This window comes from Maniola hyperantus, chromosome 24, assembly GCF_902806685.2.
Source record: "Maniola hyperantus chromosome 24, iAphHyp1.2, whole genome shotgun sequence".
NCBI lineage: Eukaryota > Metazoa > Arthropoda > Insecta > Lepidoptera > Nymphalidae > Maniola > Maniola hyperantus.
Window position 1 is genome coordinate 8,854,634 of NC_048559.1, and position 17,480 is coordinate 8,872,113.

The 17,480-nt window shown below is 43.4% G+C and overlaps 1 protein-coding gene across 2 annotated transcripts in view; it reads left to right on the plus strand.

Moving 5' to 3' along the window:
* The window catches only part of Rsod (Related to Sod), a 36,589-nt gene that overhangs the window by 7,893 nt on the left and 11,216 nt on the right, over positions 1-17,480 (plus strand). Inside the window, exons 8-23 of one of the 2 annotated variants that reach the window (XM_069506831.1) lie at positions 102-275; positions 968-1,142; positions 1,683-1,788; positions 3,051-3,202; positions 3,895-4,107; positions 5,445-5,579; positions 6,213-6,297; positions 7,292-7,481; positions 8,249-8,410; positions 8,567-8,689; positions 11,235-11,499; positions 12,808-12,913; positions 13,251-13,427; positions 14,379-14,551; positions 15,784-15,996; positions 16,609-16,685. In XM_069506831.1, coding sequence (XP_069362932.1) covers positions 102-275; positions 968-1,142; positions 1,683-1,788; positions 3,051-3,202; positions 3,895-4,107; positions 5,445-5,579; positions 6,213-6,297; positions 7,292-7,481; positions 8,249-8,410; positions 8,567-8,689; positions 11,235-11,499; positions 12,808-12,913; positions 13,251-13,427; positions 14,379-14,551; positions 15,784-15,996; positions 16,609-16,685 — 2,526 coding nt within the window. Of the gene's footprint in view, positions 1-101; positions 276-967; positions 1,143-1,682; positions 1,789-3,050; positions 3,203-3,894; positions 4,108-5,444; positions 5,580-6,212; positions 6,298-7,291; positions 7,482-8,248; positions 8,411-8,566; positions 8,690-9,463; positions 9,666-11,234; positions 11,500-12,807; positions 12,914-13,250; positions 13,428-14,378; positions 14,552-15,783; positions 15,997-16,608; positions 16,686-17,480 lie in introns of those variants that run through there. The other variant, XM_069506830.1, reaches the window with a different exon arrangement.

Consider the following 17,480-nt stretch of genomic DNA (forward strand, 5'->3'; position numbering starts at 1 on the left):
AATCAATATTAAACTTATTTATAAAATTATGCCTTTCTATTTCGTTCCGGACACACTCCACTAAGACGTGATACATGCATGTTGCTATTTGTTTCCTCCAGGCACGGCATGTTAAACGTAGCGGGGAAGAAGGTGGACAGCGCGCGCCTCACGAGGAGAGTGTTCACTGACACGGTGATAGCGTTGGTGGGCAAGCGCTCCGTGATGAAGAGGTCCCTGCTCATCTACGACGACCACGGCCCGGTGGCCAGGGGGGAGCGCATGGCGTGCTCCATGTGAGTAACTTTACATGTGGCATTGAAGTACTACCAAAAATTCAAAATTATACGCATGCTATTGCTATTATTTTTCTAAAGGCACTGTTCATTAAATTAAGCCACAAAACCCTAATGATTAAATTATTCAATCGGTGTAATAAAAATGCATTTAAGCATTTTAAATTTCGCCGCAAAAACGCTACCCGCCATCTTTTTGGGGTCATGAGCTGTCATGACGTCACACGGATTGGTAAGCAACGGCGTTTTCTTAGTGAAATATATCACAACCTCAATCCATGTGACGTCATAGTTGGAATTAACATGGCGGCTACGATATATATGCGTTGTTTAACAGATAAAAAAGTGAAATCTTTAAAATGAATCATAAATTAATTTATTTTACTTATGATTTTACTAGCTTATGCTCGCGATTTCGTCCGCGTGGACTACACAAATTGCAAACCCTTATTTCACCCCCTTAGGTGTCGAATTTTCAAAATCCTTTCTTAGCGGATGCCTACGTCATAATAGCTATCTGCATGCTAAATTTCAGCCCGATCCGTCCAGTAGTTTGAGCTGTGCGTTGATAGATCAGTCAGTCAGTCAGTCAGTTTCCGTTTCCTTTTATATATTTAGAAGATACTATCTTATTTATACAGTTTTAGATTTTTCTCGCTTAGTGTAAAATATCGTATTATTCTGGTTCATAGAGTGAATGGTCTTCACCGTCGCAAAGCAGTGGTGCAGGACTGGTTCGGCAACGGCAACTCCATCCAACTGTCCGGCAAGCTGGAGCTGACGCAGCAGTCCGAGTATGACGTCACCAATGTGCAGGTCACGCTCGAGGGCCTGAACGAGGATCTCAGGAACTACAAGATACACATAGTAAGTTTATGTACTTAAATTTTGCCCGTGAAGTGAAGTAATGCTATATTCAGGAATTTCTTAAACTTCTTAATTAATATCTTCTAACTTTGAAACTACCAATTCTACAAGTAATGCCAATATACCTGCGCAGAAATCTAATTTATGAATGTCATGGAAATATGTTGCCAGTGATGACATATGCATCCGAGACATGGCAGCCAACTATGGGCCTCATAAGAAAGCTCAGAGTAACTCAGCGAGCGATGGAGAGAGCTATGTGCGGAGTTTCTCTACGTGATCAATGGGGAAATGAGGAGATCCGTAGGAGAACCAGAGTAACCGACATAGCTCAACGGGTTGCGAAGCTGAAGTGGCAATGGGCAGGGCACATAGTTCGTAAAACCGATAGAGGTTGGGGTCTCAAGGTGCTGGAATGGCGACCTCACACCGGAAGACGCAGCGTTGGAAGACCTCCCACTAGGTGGACGGACGACATCAGACGAGTCGCAGGGAGCCGCTGGATTCACTTGTAAAATAATTGTAATCTTCTTATTTCAGGCTCCAATAGAAAAAGAACTTGAATTTCCGTGCGAAAAGACAACCATATACGAAACTTATAATCCATTCCATGTCAATAAAACGCTCAGCCCGCCACCTACCAAAGGTTAGTACATACATTTATTTTAATAATTATAATACTTAGACTCAGACATCTGGCTCAGGCTCTCAGGCATAAAAAAATCCATAATTATAATATATAAATTTATCAAAATTGATTAAAAGTAATGTTATAAAGTCTATCTCTAGTCTATAAAACATACAGAAAAACTTATCACTAAAAAATTTATATTTACAAAAAATATACGCCGTCCAAATGGTCATTTATGGGCATTGTGCCCAAAACACTGGCGCTATTACCTCGCTGAACGGCAAAGCTCAACCGTTGAGCGAAATAAGCACCAGCTCTTGGGTCACCAGACGCGTGGATCAGCTTTTGGGACACGACGTTTATAAAAGCTTTCGTGTCCGATGACCATGGGCCCAGAGTCTCAAACGCAAGCGCCGCAAATACATAGTCCTTACTAATGACTGAGTATTTACGGCGCTTAAGCTCCTGAGCTGACTCGGCTGCTGCAGCCGCTTTTTGGCACGTGCCCGATAAATGGGACGCTGCCAACGTGTCGACGCAGGTCGCATCCCACATTATAATATTAGTACAATGTCAACAATGTCCCGCCCCACCCAGTAATCGTTGGGACCTCTGCACTCGAAGTTATAATAATATGTACTTAATTATGCCTAGGATACACAATCCAGCTAGGTAGGTCAAATTCCGAGAAAGAGGTCAGCCGCCGAATCCAACTTGGTTGGGCAGCGTTCAGGAAGCTTCGAGATGTCTTTTTGTCTAAAATTCCTTAGTGCTTGAAGACCAAAGTCTTCGACCAGTGCGTGTTGCTAGTGATGACATATGGATCCGAGACATGGTCGCTAAATATGGGTCTCATAAGAAACCTCAGAGTCACTCAGCGGGCGATGGAGAGAGCTTTGCTTGGAGTTACGTGATCAAATCAGAAATGAGTGATCCGTAAAAACCCCAGAGTAACCGACATAGCTTAGCGGGTGGCGAAGCTGAAGTGGCAATGGGCAGAGCACATAGTTCGAAAGCTGATAGACATTGGGGTCCCAAGGTGCTGGGATGGCAACCTCGCATCGAAAAGCGCAGCGTTGGAAGACCCCCACTAAGTGGATAGATGATTAGACGAGTCGCAGGGAGGCACTGGCAGGCGCGGTGTAAGACCGTGGCGTGTGAAAGTCCCTACAGAAGACTTGAGTCCAGCATTGGACGTCTATCAGTTGATGATGATGATGATGCAGCTTTTATAGCTACAAGCAAAGCAAATATTAAGTATTGTTTTATTTGAACAGGAACAGCGGATCAGTATGAACTTGGAGATTTGGGCGAGAAGTACGGTCTGCTAGACGACTTAAAGAAGTACACCAAGTATTATAACGAGACCCAGCTATCTCTATTCGGTGCCTATAGTATTTTGGGACGCTCTGTAGCTATTCACAAAAAGGTACCTAACTTATTTAACTATAGGTACATCTATCTATACTTATACTAACACTGTAACTGGACGACTTCTGTACATTAAATATACTTATTTTGAAAATTTTAATCGGAAGAAATATTATTTATTATCGACTAGCTTATGCTCGCGACTTCGTCCGCGTGGACTACATAAATTTCAAACCCTTATTTCACCCCCTTAGGGGTTGAATTTTCAAAAATCCTTTCTTAGCGGATGCTTACGTCATAATAGTTATCTGCATGCCATGATATCTGCATCTGTGCATTGATAGATCAGTCAGTCAGTCAGTCAGTCTGTCAGTCACCTTTGCCTTTTATATATTTAGATATAGACCTCAAAACAATCTTTTTTGGAATTTTTGTCTGTCTGTTTGTTTGTTTGTCTATCTGTCTGTTTGTGTGTCTGGCTGTATGTGCACGCATCACGCAAAAACTACAGACCGAATTTGAATGAAATTTTTATACAGTAGTAGCTGATACTCCGGGTTAACATTAGGGTAGTTCATATCTAGGGTAGGTTTTTTCAAATAAATGTTTTTAGATAGTCAGCGACAAACTCGGTGGTCCAACCATTTCACAGATAAACCTGGACAGACAGACAGGCAGAAGATAGACAGATATTCCGATATAGACCAAAAATCTATAAATGGTTCGGCTTAATTAAATTTTATTTCTCAGGCAAAAGACCGTCGCTGGGCATGTTCCACAATAGAGCGAGGGTATAGTCCCTCTGAAGCGCGAGAAATACGCGGCATCGCCTCGTTCCATCATCCTGGTGGATTTGCGTACGGCTACATCCGGATGACGCAGCTCATCCACAACGATGGCAGCACCAGCGACACTGTCATTGAAGTTAAGCTCAGGCATCCGGGCGTCAGGGATCGAAACTTGGTAAGTGTAATGTACATACAAAATGTAGAACTCACAGAACTTGACTTTGACTTAGAATAGTTTTTTTTTTATTAGTCCACAAAACTGACTACAATTATTATTGTATGATAACAAGTTAATAGATATACAGAAATATTAGTTGTTAATTGTGTCTACTAGATGTGCACGTGGCATGCGCGATTAGGTGGTACAATAACTACAGCGCAACAAACACACTTATCAAAACAAACTAAACAAGAACAAAACTTGTACAAATAGCTTCTAACAAACAAAAAGAAAAAAGGTTAACTTAAAACTAACAATTCACAGATTTCCTAACTTATATTGGCAACCAGAATTAGAATTTGCTTAAAAAAACAAATTTGAACAAGAAATCCGTTCTATCACATAGGTACGAATCGACTTTAAATTATCACAAAAAGAACTCGCGTGTTTTACACAACCGAATTAATAATTTCACTCAACAAAATCAACACTTTAGGAACACCTAAAAATGGCTTATGTAACTTTTATAACGACTAACACAAAATACTATTAGACGTCCGTTCGCTACAAGCGCTAAGAGGCAAGTGTCGCCCAAGCACTTTGTTTTTATATACAACGGAGGGTAGTTTGGTGGGAGTTGGCATGACGTTGCTAACAATAGAATAAAATAGAATAGAGTAGCGTGCTTTTGAATACTGGTTCGGAAAGCCGTTCCTACCGAGAAGAACCAGCAAGAAACTCGACAATTGCTCTTTTCGATGCGACGTTTTGTCGGTCTCAACGACAGAGACAACGCTCTACGAAACCGCTATCTCTTTCTAAAGGTCGATCTACTCGATATTTTCTGCCGCGCTCTGTAAAAGACTTATACCAAGTATACCTATTAAAAATAAGAGAAAATGTTATGTTATGTGGCGGTTGCCACAGTACAAACTAGATGGCGCTGATCTAGTGTGCGATCACTCTTGTATCAACGTCGGCTGTTGTGGTGTGCGACCACTCTGGATTTCGTCGGTTGTTGAGGTGTGCGCAACCGTTCTTGATCACGTCGGGGTCACCAATGTACGGGAGCGGTGTGCAGGCTCGACCGTACCAAAGGGGAGATCTCCCACCGAGCGGTTGGTTGTGCTCGGTAGCGCCAGCTGGGCCGACGGTTGTATCTTGAAACTTCTATATATAGTCCAGATTGCCGAACACTCTGTTAGTGCGAGTACTGTCGGCGGTACATTTGTTCGGGACTACGTCATCGATTGAACAGCGCCATCTAGTTTGTACTGTGGCAACCGCCACAGTAGGTACAATAATTGACATGATTTATTTCTGTAAGGCTCATCAAGGATGTAATTTTTCAGACGCGTAACCACCGATGGGAGATCTTTGTAAATCCCGTGGGAGTGGACGCGGCGGTGCAGGTGACTGGGGTGCGCTGCGTCGCAGGCGGGTACCGCTGGAACCCATACTTCACACAACTGGCAGACCCGCTCAATGTAAGGAATTCTATCTCCTTTGTGCCTATTTGGACAAATTTTTGAGTAATTAAAATAAATTCCGTAAAAACTGTATAAATTCGAAAGTTAAAAATGGGGATAAAATCCTGGAAAATTAAAGACATCATTTATCCTGGAAAAAAAGGGTACCTACCCGTAAGATTGGGATTTGAGATCGGTATGTACCTAACTAGCCAGCGGGAAAGGAATGGAGAAGGCGGGTAGAGAGGCGCGAGGTGTGCAACAAATCGACGTCATTTTTGCATGAATATAGTTAAAGACCTGGAGATTGAGATAAACTACCTAATTTTATTTCGGAAAACCAAAGAGTGCGCATGGGATTTTTTAAATTGCCTTTGAATCGTCAAAAGAATCTAGCACTACTGGTTCGGAAGACGTGGGTAATTTTTTAGAGTAATCAGTATACATTTTTTCACAGTCAATCAAAGGGCAGAATTTGTTGACGATTACGATAACGATGAAAACGTTATTCTTACACAATTAGGGGCAGACTTTAAACTATAAAATTAATTAGCACAATCTGGTAACTCCTGTATGTAAGTCCTTGTTAGTTAAATTAATGGTAAATGGTTTTTATTTAACTGTTAAACTAATTGAAGTTTTATTTCGTAGCACGACCTGTACAGTCAAGAGTGTGGAGTGGACAATCCTCTCCGATGTGACGTCGGTGACCTCACTGCCAGATTGGGAACGATAAGTAAATACATTTTGGGAATCTGCGTATTCATCGTTATCATAATCGTCAACAATTCTCCCCTTTGATTGGTTGATTCGCTGTTTACATTTTTTCACAGCCAATCAAAGGGCAGAATTTGTTGTCGATTACGATTACGATGAATACGTTATTCTATACAATTGGGGGACTGGGTTATTGCTTCTCACATAAATATCTAGGTAGTAGATTTAATTTAAAATATAAACTAAAATCCTATTATATTAACAAATTGTAACGATCCCCATTTTTGTATTAAATGTATGTAATACCTAAGTGCTTCTATAAGCAATGTAAATTGTTTATAGAAGCACTATTATTATGTATTAAGAAGTAGACGGAATGACACACTTTGTTAAACATTCTTTATGTTGGTAATTTAAAAAAAAAATCTAATCTGACCCTTTTTGACGACCTCCCTGGCGCAGTGGTGAGCGCTGTGGTCTTAATAGTGGGAGGTCCCGGGTTCGATTCCTGGCAGGGGTTTGGAATTTTATAATTTCTTAATTTCTGGTCTGGTCTGGTGGGAGGCTTCGGCCGTGGCTGGTTACCACCCTACCGGCAAAGCCGTGCCGCCAAGCGATTTAGCGTTCCGGCACGATGCTGTGTAGAAACCAAAGGGGCATGAGTTTATTAAAAACTGCCATACCCCTTCCAGGTGAGCCCGCTATCATCTTAGACTGCATCATCACTTACCACCAGGTGAGATTGCAGTCAAGGGCTAACTTGTATCTGAATAAAAAAAAAAAAAAAGCTTCGCACAATATGTGGGATTTAGGATATTTAAGACGTAATATCTTTAGATTTAAGTATCCAAATTTTATTTATAGAGAAGCTTATGCCCGCAACTTTGTTCGCATGAACTACTTACACTAAACCCCTATTTCAACCTCTTAGGGGTTGAATTTTCTATACCCCTTCTTAGTCAGCTTTTCCTTATATTTAGATTACGTATTAAAAAAATCGTTGTTTTATCAAGCGTTGGGCGCGGAACGCCAAGTGTTCATGGACAGCAACTTCCCCCTTGAGGGCACGGTGTCGGCCATGGGGCGCTCCATCGTCCTCTTTGGTCCTGAACGCTCCGCTGAAAGGTTCGCCTGCGCCAACCTGCTACCTGACAAGGATATCATCAAGTACGTCAATATTATGAAGCCGCCGAGATTTGTACTGTGAGTATTTTGTTTGCATTTAAAGCCATTAATTAATTATTTTATTTTGAAACTGATATCACTTTTGATATTTACAAGAATGGATTGGTCATTTGCTTTACAGATTTAACCTGACGGCAGTGCCGTCTTTTAGTTGTAAATAGTTTGCTCATTAAACATCACGTCATCGACCCCACCGTCGCGCGCCATTGTGAGACTATAAAATCGAACGCGCTGTACGAAACGATGGATAAGTCGTTTGGCTCTTGCCAAAGGCGCTTCTCAGTAGACACGGGGTGTCGTACTGTAGGTTTTAGACTTGTTGTAACCTAATGTGGTTTCAGTTATTTGAGGTTATAGTAGTAGTTGTGGTGCGCTAGGTTAGCTGGTTGGTCTGGGACCGGTATGGGGATGGAGGAGCTGGTATAGGTAGGGACTTAGCTAGGGTTATTAAGCGTTGTCTAGTCATATTAGACGTTGGTGTCATGAATTATGATTAATGAGGGTTGCTATAGTTATCGTTGAAGGTAGTTTGTGTTGTCTATCGTAGTGTGCGAGAATATTGTTAATCTAAAAGGTTGTAATCCTGACGTATCCGGTTAACCATTACCTATGAGTACTTTAAGTGGTTTAGTCTTCAATGTCAATCTCAATCATAATAATATCCTTCTGGTGGTGAAATGCCTTCATACTTAAGAATCTGTCTATCTCTTAATTCCAAGCAAATCATCTTTCTTTTACTACTATTTGCTAGTGATGTATAAAATATTAATTTTTATTTTATCCAGGGGCATGTTCCTGGACGACGTCCGCAAAGTGATGGGTGTCCCGGAGTGGATGATAAGCGTGGACTCGCGCCGCACCCACGTGCTTCATCAGGGTGCCTGTATACAGATCCTGTTGCACTTCACCGGCCCCGAGGCCAACAGGATTGAGCTGGACTTTGCCAGGTTTGTTCTATCCAGGGGCATGTTCCTGGACGACGTCCGCAAAGTGATGGGTGTCCCGGAGTGGATGATATACACTTATAGGTTTTGACTTTCGAAAAACATCAGAATTGACACCATTGTAGGAGACTTTACCCCTTCAATTTGTTTCTTGTCCAGGCTGCTTGCGTCGGGGCGCCTTGACTCGCCTAGTCTGTTTATACCAGGATACGTCAACCAAAAGAGGAAGAGGACCATTGCTTACAAGCAGTGCGGAGTCACTGACCCCAACGAGAAAAAGAGTGAGTGTTCACTAAGCTATCTATACTTCCATACTAATCTATACATATAAAAGGGAAAACTGACTAACTGACTGTCGTCGTAACGTACAGCTCAAACCACTGAACGGATCGAGCTGAAATTGTCCACTCAAGGACCTTCCGGCTCCAACGGCCATCGCCTCTACGACAGGCATGACCTGCCCACTGCCACTTCAGCTTGCTAATAGATTGGGCTATGTCAGTGACCTTGGTTTTTCTGCGGATCTTCTCATTTCGGATCGTCTTCCTCAGGGAAACTCCTAACATAGCCCTCTCTATAGCTCGCTGAGCGACTTTGAATTTGTGAACAAGGCCGTTTGCCAGTGTCCACGTTTCAGCATCATAGGTGAGGACGGGAAGTACACACTGGTTAAATATTTTCGTGTTCAGGCATTGAGGAATTGACGATGAGAAGACTTGATTCAATTTCTCAAAAGCTGCCCAACCTAGCCGAATTCTTCTGTTGGCTTCCTCGTCGAAATGCTTCTACCTAATTGAATTTTTTGGCCAAGGTACTTAATTGTATTGCGAGCCAATTTCGATGCCAACATTTTCGACGCTTATCAGTTATCGGTGACGGGACTACGTGTTGATTGAACGTTACCTTTGTTTTGTCCAAGTTTATCCCGAGACCGACACGTCTGGAAGAGTGGCTTAGGTTACTCAGCATATCCTCGAGATCTTGCGAAGTTTCTGCTAGAATAACCATGTGATGAATGAAAGAACCTAGTATATTCATTTATCCGTCTTGTTCCAGAGAGTTCGTTCTTCTTCTCTTCCCCCTCCACTGCCTCCATGACATCACTCAGCGTCACCCTGCTAGCATTCCTGCACTTCATCAGGTGGCTGGTGTAGTATAGTTGTAACTAGTAGTAAGTGTAAACTGTAGTTTACTTGTATGTAATTTATTTTGTACAATAAAATGATTGTTGGTTAATAAAACGATTGTAAAAATTATACCCACTTGATTTTTTTTTGTATTTTTAACCATCATTATCTTTTTCTTCTAAATGTATAAAAGGAAAAGGTGACTGGCTGACTGACTGACATGCAGAAATTTGGCATGCAGATAGCTATTATGACGTAGGCATTTGTTAAGAAAGGATTTTTGAAAATTCAACCCCTTAGGGGGTGAATTTGTGTTAATCGCGAGCATAACCTGACCCAACATACAACCCACCCTCGGCGTCCTAAACCCACCCCTAATCCAAAACAAAGCTTTACTGCGAAGCTACCCGAGATATGACCTACTAACCTGGTTCCTACGCATGCGTCACAAAATCAGTACATCCCACCCCCGGCATCCCAATTCCAACCCAAATCCAAAACAAAGCTGTTCTGCGAAGCTCCGAGGTATGACCTTCTGACCTTATCACTACGCATGCGTCACAAAATCAATACAACCCACCCCCGGCGTCTCAAACTCATCCCAAATCCAAAATAAAGGTGTACTGCGAAGCTCCGAGATGTGACCTTCTGACCTTTCCACTACGCATGCGTCATAAAATATCAGTAAAATCGCCGGCGTCCCAACCCCATCCCAAACTTAAAACAAAGCTGTCCTGCGAAGCCTCCCGAGATATGACCTGCTAACCTTTCCACTACGCATGCGTCACAAATTATTGGCAAATCGCCGGCGTCCCGACCCCATCCCAAATCCAAAACAAAGCTGTCCTGCGAAGCCTCCCAAGATGTGACCTTCTGACCTTTCCACTACGCATGCGTCACAAAATAAATACAACCCACCCCCGGCGCACGTCCCTACTCTGTCCTAAATCCAAAACAAAGCTTTCCTGCGAAGCTCCGGGATATGACCTTCTGACCTTTCCACTACGCATGCGTCCACAAAATCAATACAACAAACCCCCCCCCCCCCCCAGCGTCCATCCCAAATCCAAAACAAAGCTGTCCTGCAAAGCCTTTAAAAATACCAAATAGCGAGCAAATGAGTAATTACCGCCGTTAATGAACATTTGCAGTAGGAACGATGCCGTGTAGAAACCAAAGGGGTATGGGTTTAATAAAAACTGCCATACCCCTTCCAGGTTAGCCTGCTATCATCTTAGACTGCATCATCACTTACCATCAGGTGAGATTGCAGTCAAGGGCTAACTTGTATCTCAATAAAAAAAAAAAAAAGGTACCAGAGGAACCGCCAATGCGCTGCCGGCCTTTCGTAAATTTGTTGATCCATCCCTTAAATAACCTAATGTTGAAATCTAGTGGGAACAGCGCTGAAGGGAGTTGGTTCCACAGTTTGCAATATGGGTGGAAAAAAAGATCTGGCTCAACGAGCGCTCGAAGTGCACCAGTTGGTGAGGGTGAAATTGCTTACGATGGCGTGGGGTGCCTTCCGAGATATGACCTGCTAACCTTTTCACTACGCATGCGTCACAAAATCAATACATCCCGTTCCCGGTGCGCTTCCCAACTGCATCCCAAATCCAATGCAACGTCAGTTCTCCTTACAACATGCTTCGCGAAGTACGTCTTTTACTTTTTACTTCCTTATGTTGCTTGGGCCAGGCAAATTTAGAAGGCCCCTTCTTATTTTTCGGTCCTAACACCCTGGAGAAGTACAGAAGACCGGCGTTGAAGTCCCTAGATCAAGATGATTTGATGAGGATATACGGGGAGCAGGCGGCGATAGTGGTGTTCAACAACCAGGACTCCGTGCCGCTGTCCAGTGGGAACTTTCCAAGGTTAAGGAAGATGCTGGAAAGTCAGACTACGCTGGTGCTACCCCAGGATTTCCTTGACGTTCACCCGGATTACATCAGCAACGAGACCCAGGTAAGCGAGTTTTCTATTTTTAGCTTTTGTGCATTGATTTTCACTTCCTAGAAGATTTGAGCTTTTAGTGCGATTCTTTAAAAGGCTTTTGTGCGATTCTTAAAAGGCATTTAATCACATGAAGTTTCATTCGATTCAAAAACAGGAGTTTAACTAGGTAGGTAGGTACCTGACCATTATTGATTTTTAATTTTGCGCTTGCTCGGGAATCTGTTGTATCCTTTTTTATCACCACCCATATTACAAATGCGAAAGTGTGTTTGTTTGTTTGTTTGTTAGTTTATTGGTTTGTTGGCTTCTCCTTCAATCACGTCGCAACGCAGCAATGGATCGAAGTGATTTTTTGCATGGCTATACTTAAAGACCTAGAGAGTGACACAGGCTACTTCTATCCCGGAAAACCGGAGTTCTCACGGGATTTTTAAATACCTAAATCCACGCGCACGAAGTCGGGGGCATCAGCTAGTTGAACAGCAATTGGGTGGACTTATAAGGATACTACAGAGCTGAGCGACAACATGATTTGGTGGTTATGAAACAGGATTTTACCTACACTACTTAATATCGATTATTATAGTTAGTATTATTATAGTACCTACTAATAATAATAATGATTCTTCATCAAAGTACCACACAGCCCAATTTCCACCGAATCGAAGGCTTTCTCATAGTTCACAAACACCAAGCAAAGTGGCCGATTATACTCTTATGGACAGGGCACATAGATCCCCCACTAGACGGACGGATGACATCAGACGAGTCGCAGGGAGCCGCTGGTTTCAGGCGGTACAAGACCGTGGCGTGTGGAAGTCCCTACAAGAGACCTATGTTCAGCAGTGGACGTCTATCGGTTGATGATGATGATGATCGAAGTACCTAGAGCATTATTGATTATGAGTTTTGCGCTTGCGCGGGAACCTGTTGGTGTCCTTTTGTATTAAACATAAATTAATGCGTTCTTCTTTTAGCAATCATGAAGAAACGATAGGTAGATAAAATGATTTGATGGTTATTTGAAACCATAAGCGGAGTTTCGGCCAGTCTATTAAAAAAAAATAGAGATAGCGACAAACGAGCAGGCGGGTCACCTGATGTTAAGTGATTACCGCCGCTCATGAACATTTGCAGCACCAGAGGAGCCGCCGATGCGTTGCCGGCCTTTTAGGAATTTGTTGGTCCGCCCCTTGAATAACCCCATGTTGTAATCTAGTGGAAACACCGCCGAAAAAAGGATCTGGCACATCGCCCAATTTAAATAAATGATTTGAGTTTTAGTTTGAGTTTGAATTGACTTTTCTGATATGTAAGGTGCTGACGCTGCAAGGGCCGTGGTCGGAGCGGGACGCTCAGATGACCGAAACCTTTGCTCGGCTGCAAGACATCTACGGCCCAGGTCGAGTGCTGGGAGTATTAGGTACGTTTTTTAAACAGATAGGTAAGCTGCTTTTATTTAAATCGGATAGGTTCCGTTTAGTCCTTGACTGTGATTTCACCTAGTAGTAAGTGATGACTGATGACGCAGTCCAAGATGGAAACGGGCCAACAAGAGGTTTAGCAGTTTCATTAAACTCACACCCCGCATTCTACGCGATATCTAAATCTAAATCGCTTGGCGGCACGGCTTTTCCGGTAGGGTGGTCACCAGAAGCCTCCCACCAGACCAGACCAGAGACAAATAAGAAATTATAATTTCCCAAATTGCAACAAAATATAGACATTTTCTATTAATTAAAACAATCTTTTGATCACAGGGAACTCAGTATCCCAAACTCAATCATCAGATTACGACACCGACTGGTCGAGGGTGCGACGTCAAGCTGAGGATGTCTCATCCACCACCAGCACCAGCACCAGCACCAGCACCGCCAGTGCTGAGGAGGAGAAACCAGCTCGCATCCTGCCTAGATACGCGTTGTATAATGCTACTGGTAAGCTCTGCAATTAAACAACGATTTAAGAACAATTTAAGAATAGATAATTGCTTGTTCTATCACCTTTATAATGAGGAGTGCTCTGAAGAGTTGTTTGACCTCATTCCGCCCTCCTTTTTCTACAACCGCACCGCACGCCACCGCAAGCAATTTCACCCTCTCTGAAGTACCTGGTGCACTTCGACCGCCCATTGTGCAAGATCCTTTTTTCCATGCACATGCAAACTGTGGAATCAAATCGTGAGAATAGCAATCATAGCACTGGTGAGTGGTGACCACTATAAATTAAGGACGTAAGGGCACCCACCAACATCTTTGGGACCCGAGCCATCCTCAAGTGTGTGTGGTTTTTTTGCCGCACGGCTTTGTTTTGGTAAATCTTGAGTTTGGAAATTTTAAACATCTCTCTGTACGTAGGAGCAATTGTTAGAAATTAGAATCATTTTCTGATTTTCTATCTCAACAAAAGCTTCTAACATTTCAAAAGAATATCTCTCAACGGCTATACTCATGTGTTTAGTCGACGTTAGCCCGACTAGTTTCGAACCCATCCGGGGTCCGGATAACGGGCCAACGTCTACTAAACACGTGAGTAGGTATAGCCGTTGATAGATCTAAATATATAAAAGGAAAAGGTGACTGACTGACTGACTGACTGACTGATCGATCAACGCACGATACAGCTCAAACTACTGGACGGATCGGGCTGAAATTTGGCATGCAGATAGCTATTATGATGTAGGCATCTGCTAAGAAAGGATTTTTGAAAATTCAACTCCTAAGGGGATGAAATAGGGTTTTGAAATTTATGTAGTCCGCGCGGACGAAGTCGCGAGCATAAGCTAGTATTATATATAATGGAAATCAATAGTTTAAATGCTAAAATTTCAAAAGTAGGTACATGCAAAAGGCGCTAATTTTCTGTATTCTTCTCCTGTTCCCTGCTAGGTCCACCTGGCAAGGGTGCCCTGCTGTACTCCTCCAGCTGGCCTGAGCTCAGATGGCCTGACGGCTCGCTGACGATGTTCGACACGCCCGTCGGCGAGCCAACCGTCAAGCCCACCCGCCTCTACACCATCCTCGTCGTGCGGTTTGCTGACAGGAATAACACTAGGGATAAGGTACTTTTACCTTTATTCTCAGTTACAAGGTAGCCAAGTAACAAGTGTTGTTTCTTGTACGATGGCATTGGAACTCTACGTGTGCGAGAGGTGTCTGAATAGCACCTGTTTTTAACAGTCTTCAAAAAAAGGAGGAGGTTCTCAATTCGTCGGAATCTTTTTTATGTTCCCCGATTACTCGAAGACGCCTGGACCGATTTTGAAAATTCTTTTTTTGTTTGAAAGGGTATACTTCAAAGTTGGTCCCATTTAAATTTGGTGAAGATCTGATGAACATCTTCGAAGATAGATACTGGAACTCCTCAACGGATAAGAGTAAATTGCTCGCGATCAGTGTAATAGCTTAGTAAACAGTAGATTTTTAACCAGTCATAGCATAATTCCATGGGACCACTAAAAATTGTGAAATAAATTTTTTTTACAAAAAAAATAAAAACCGACTTCGATACACGAACACTAAAAATGGAAAAATAATTTAATTTATTACCGAATATATTATGTATACAAGAGTTAATATAGTTCCATAATAATATTTTTTGGGGTCGGACCTGGTATGTTGCAGTCTAAGATGGAAGCGGGATTGGAAGGGGTAGGTATGGCAGTATATTCAACCGGCATCGTACCGGAATATTAAATCGCTTGGCGGCACGGCTTTGCCAGAAGGGTGGTAACTAGCCATGGCGGTAGCCTTCCACTAGACCAGACCAGAGATAATTTATAAGTCCGCGACAGGCCGAGATGGCAATTGGGGTATGAGGCGGGGGATACCCGCATACCCACACGTCACCCGCGCTCGCCCGCACCGGGTTAGTGCGGGGCTGTGCGGGTGTGCAGGGCGTTCCCTTCCCCATTGCCATCTCGACCTGTCACGCACTAGAGAAAATATGAATTACTAGCTGATGCCCGCGACTTCGTCCGCGTGGAATTAGGTTTTTTAAAAATCCCGTGGGAACTCGTTGATTCCGGGATAAAAAGTAGCCTATGTCACTCTCCAGGTCTTCATCTATACCCATGCAAAAAATCACGTCAATGCACCGTTGCAACGTGATTGAAGGACAAACCAACAAACAAACACACTTTCGCATTTATAATAAGGGTACTGACTAATTTGTCCCAGGTTGGGAATCGAACCTGGGGCCTTCCGCTTATGACATCAAAGCACCACTGCGCCAAGGAGGTCGTCAATATGAGAAGAGCACAATTATTTTAGTTTCAACTTTTGTATTTTCCAGATAACTCTAGAGTTCTCCTTCAAGCAATCTGCAGGATGGTGGACGGCGGTGGGCGTGGAGGTCAAGCGTGGGCTTGAGAACACTGGGCTCAACCTGCAAGCCCCCGCGCCTCCCGACGCGCCGGCAGCAGTGCTGGGCAAGGCGTACCACTGCTCACTGCCTCTTGTGTACTCCAACGACGAGGGCGCGACCCTCACGTTTACCAACGTACAGGTAGTTAGACAACCACAGAAATCCTAATAAAAAGGCGTTAGAACTGCTGTTGCTTCTGAGTTACTGTGATAGTGATTAGGACGTCCGCCTTCTAATTAGAGGTTGAGGGTTCGATCCCGGGTTCGCACCTCTAACTTTTCGGAGTTATGTGCGTTTTAAGTAATTAAATATTATACTTGCTTTAATGGTGAAGGATAACATCGTGAGGAAATCTCCACCCTCACACCACCTGGGTGTCTGGTGCACTTCGACCGTCCGTTGTGCCAGATCCTTCTTTCCACGCACGTGCAAACTGCGGAACCAACTCCCATCGGCGGCGTTCCCACTAGATTACAACATGGGGTTATTCAAGGGGCGGACAAATTCCTGAAAGGCAGGCAACGCATTGGTGGTTCCTCTAGTACTGCAAATGTTCATGGGCGGCGGTAATCACTTAACATCAGGTGACCCGGCCTGCTCGTTTGCTCGCCATTTTTAAAACAAAAAAGTGTGAGGGAGAGGTCTGATAAAAATGATTTATGACCGTGTTCGCACGTTCATAATGGCCCAACTATAAAAGATTTGGTCTAAATGATCAAGACTGGATATAATCTGTCAACCTTCTGTTCCCAGATGCAGCCATTCATGGACAGCACAGAGAAGTTCGCGGATGCATTTGACTGCATCGGCTTCACCTCTGTACCCATTTGGTAAGAAGCTTGAAGTACCTACTTCATGTATTTATTTCCATAAGTTCTAGTTGGATAGCTGAGTTTGTTTTGGGCTCTTCTCAGATCTGGGCGCATTTGGAACCCTCGTAACTTTTTTTTTTTTTAAATAGATATAGCGACCAAACGAGCAGGCTGGTCACCTAATGTTAAGTGATTACCGCCGCCCATGAAAATTTGCAGCACCAGAGGAGCCGCCGATGCGTTGCCGGCCTTTTAATAATTTGTTGGTCCGCCCCTTGAATAACCCCATGTTGTAATCTAGTGGGAACACCGCCGATGGGAGTTGGTTCCACAGTTTGCACGTGCGTGGAAAGAAGGATCTGGCGCAGCGGACGGTCGAAGTGCACCAGACACCCAGGTGGTGAGGGTGAAATTCCTTACGGTGGCGCGCGGTGCGGTTGTAGAAAAAACTTCAGTTTTAAGTTTACATAATTATTTATCACCGCTATTATCAATGTACAAATCTAACTATCAGAGTTATGAGCGCTGCAATTTAATACCGTTTGCTTTAACGGTGCATGAAAATCTGCATGCCTGGGAGATTTCCATAATGTTCTCAAAGGTGTGTGAAGTCTGCCAATCAGCACTGCCAGCGTGGTGGATTATGGCCTGCTCATTCTGAAAGGAGACCTGTGCTTATTAGCGGGCTGGTGATGATTTGATCATCATGAATTCCGAAAGGCCTCTGGTTCAAACCCCACCCGTTGCACTATTGTCGTACCCACTCCTAGCACAAGCTTTATGCTTAATTGGAGGGGAAAGCGGAGTATTAGT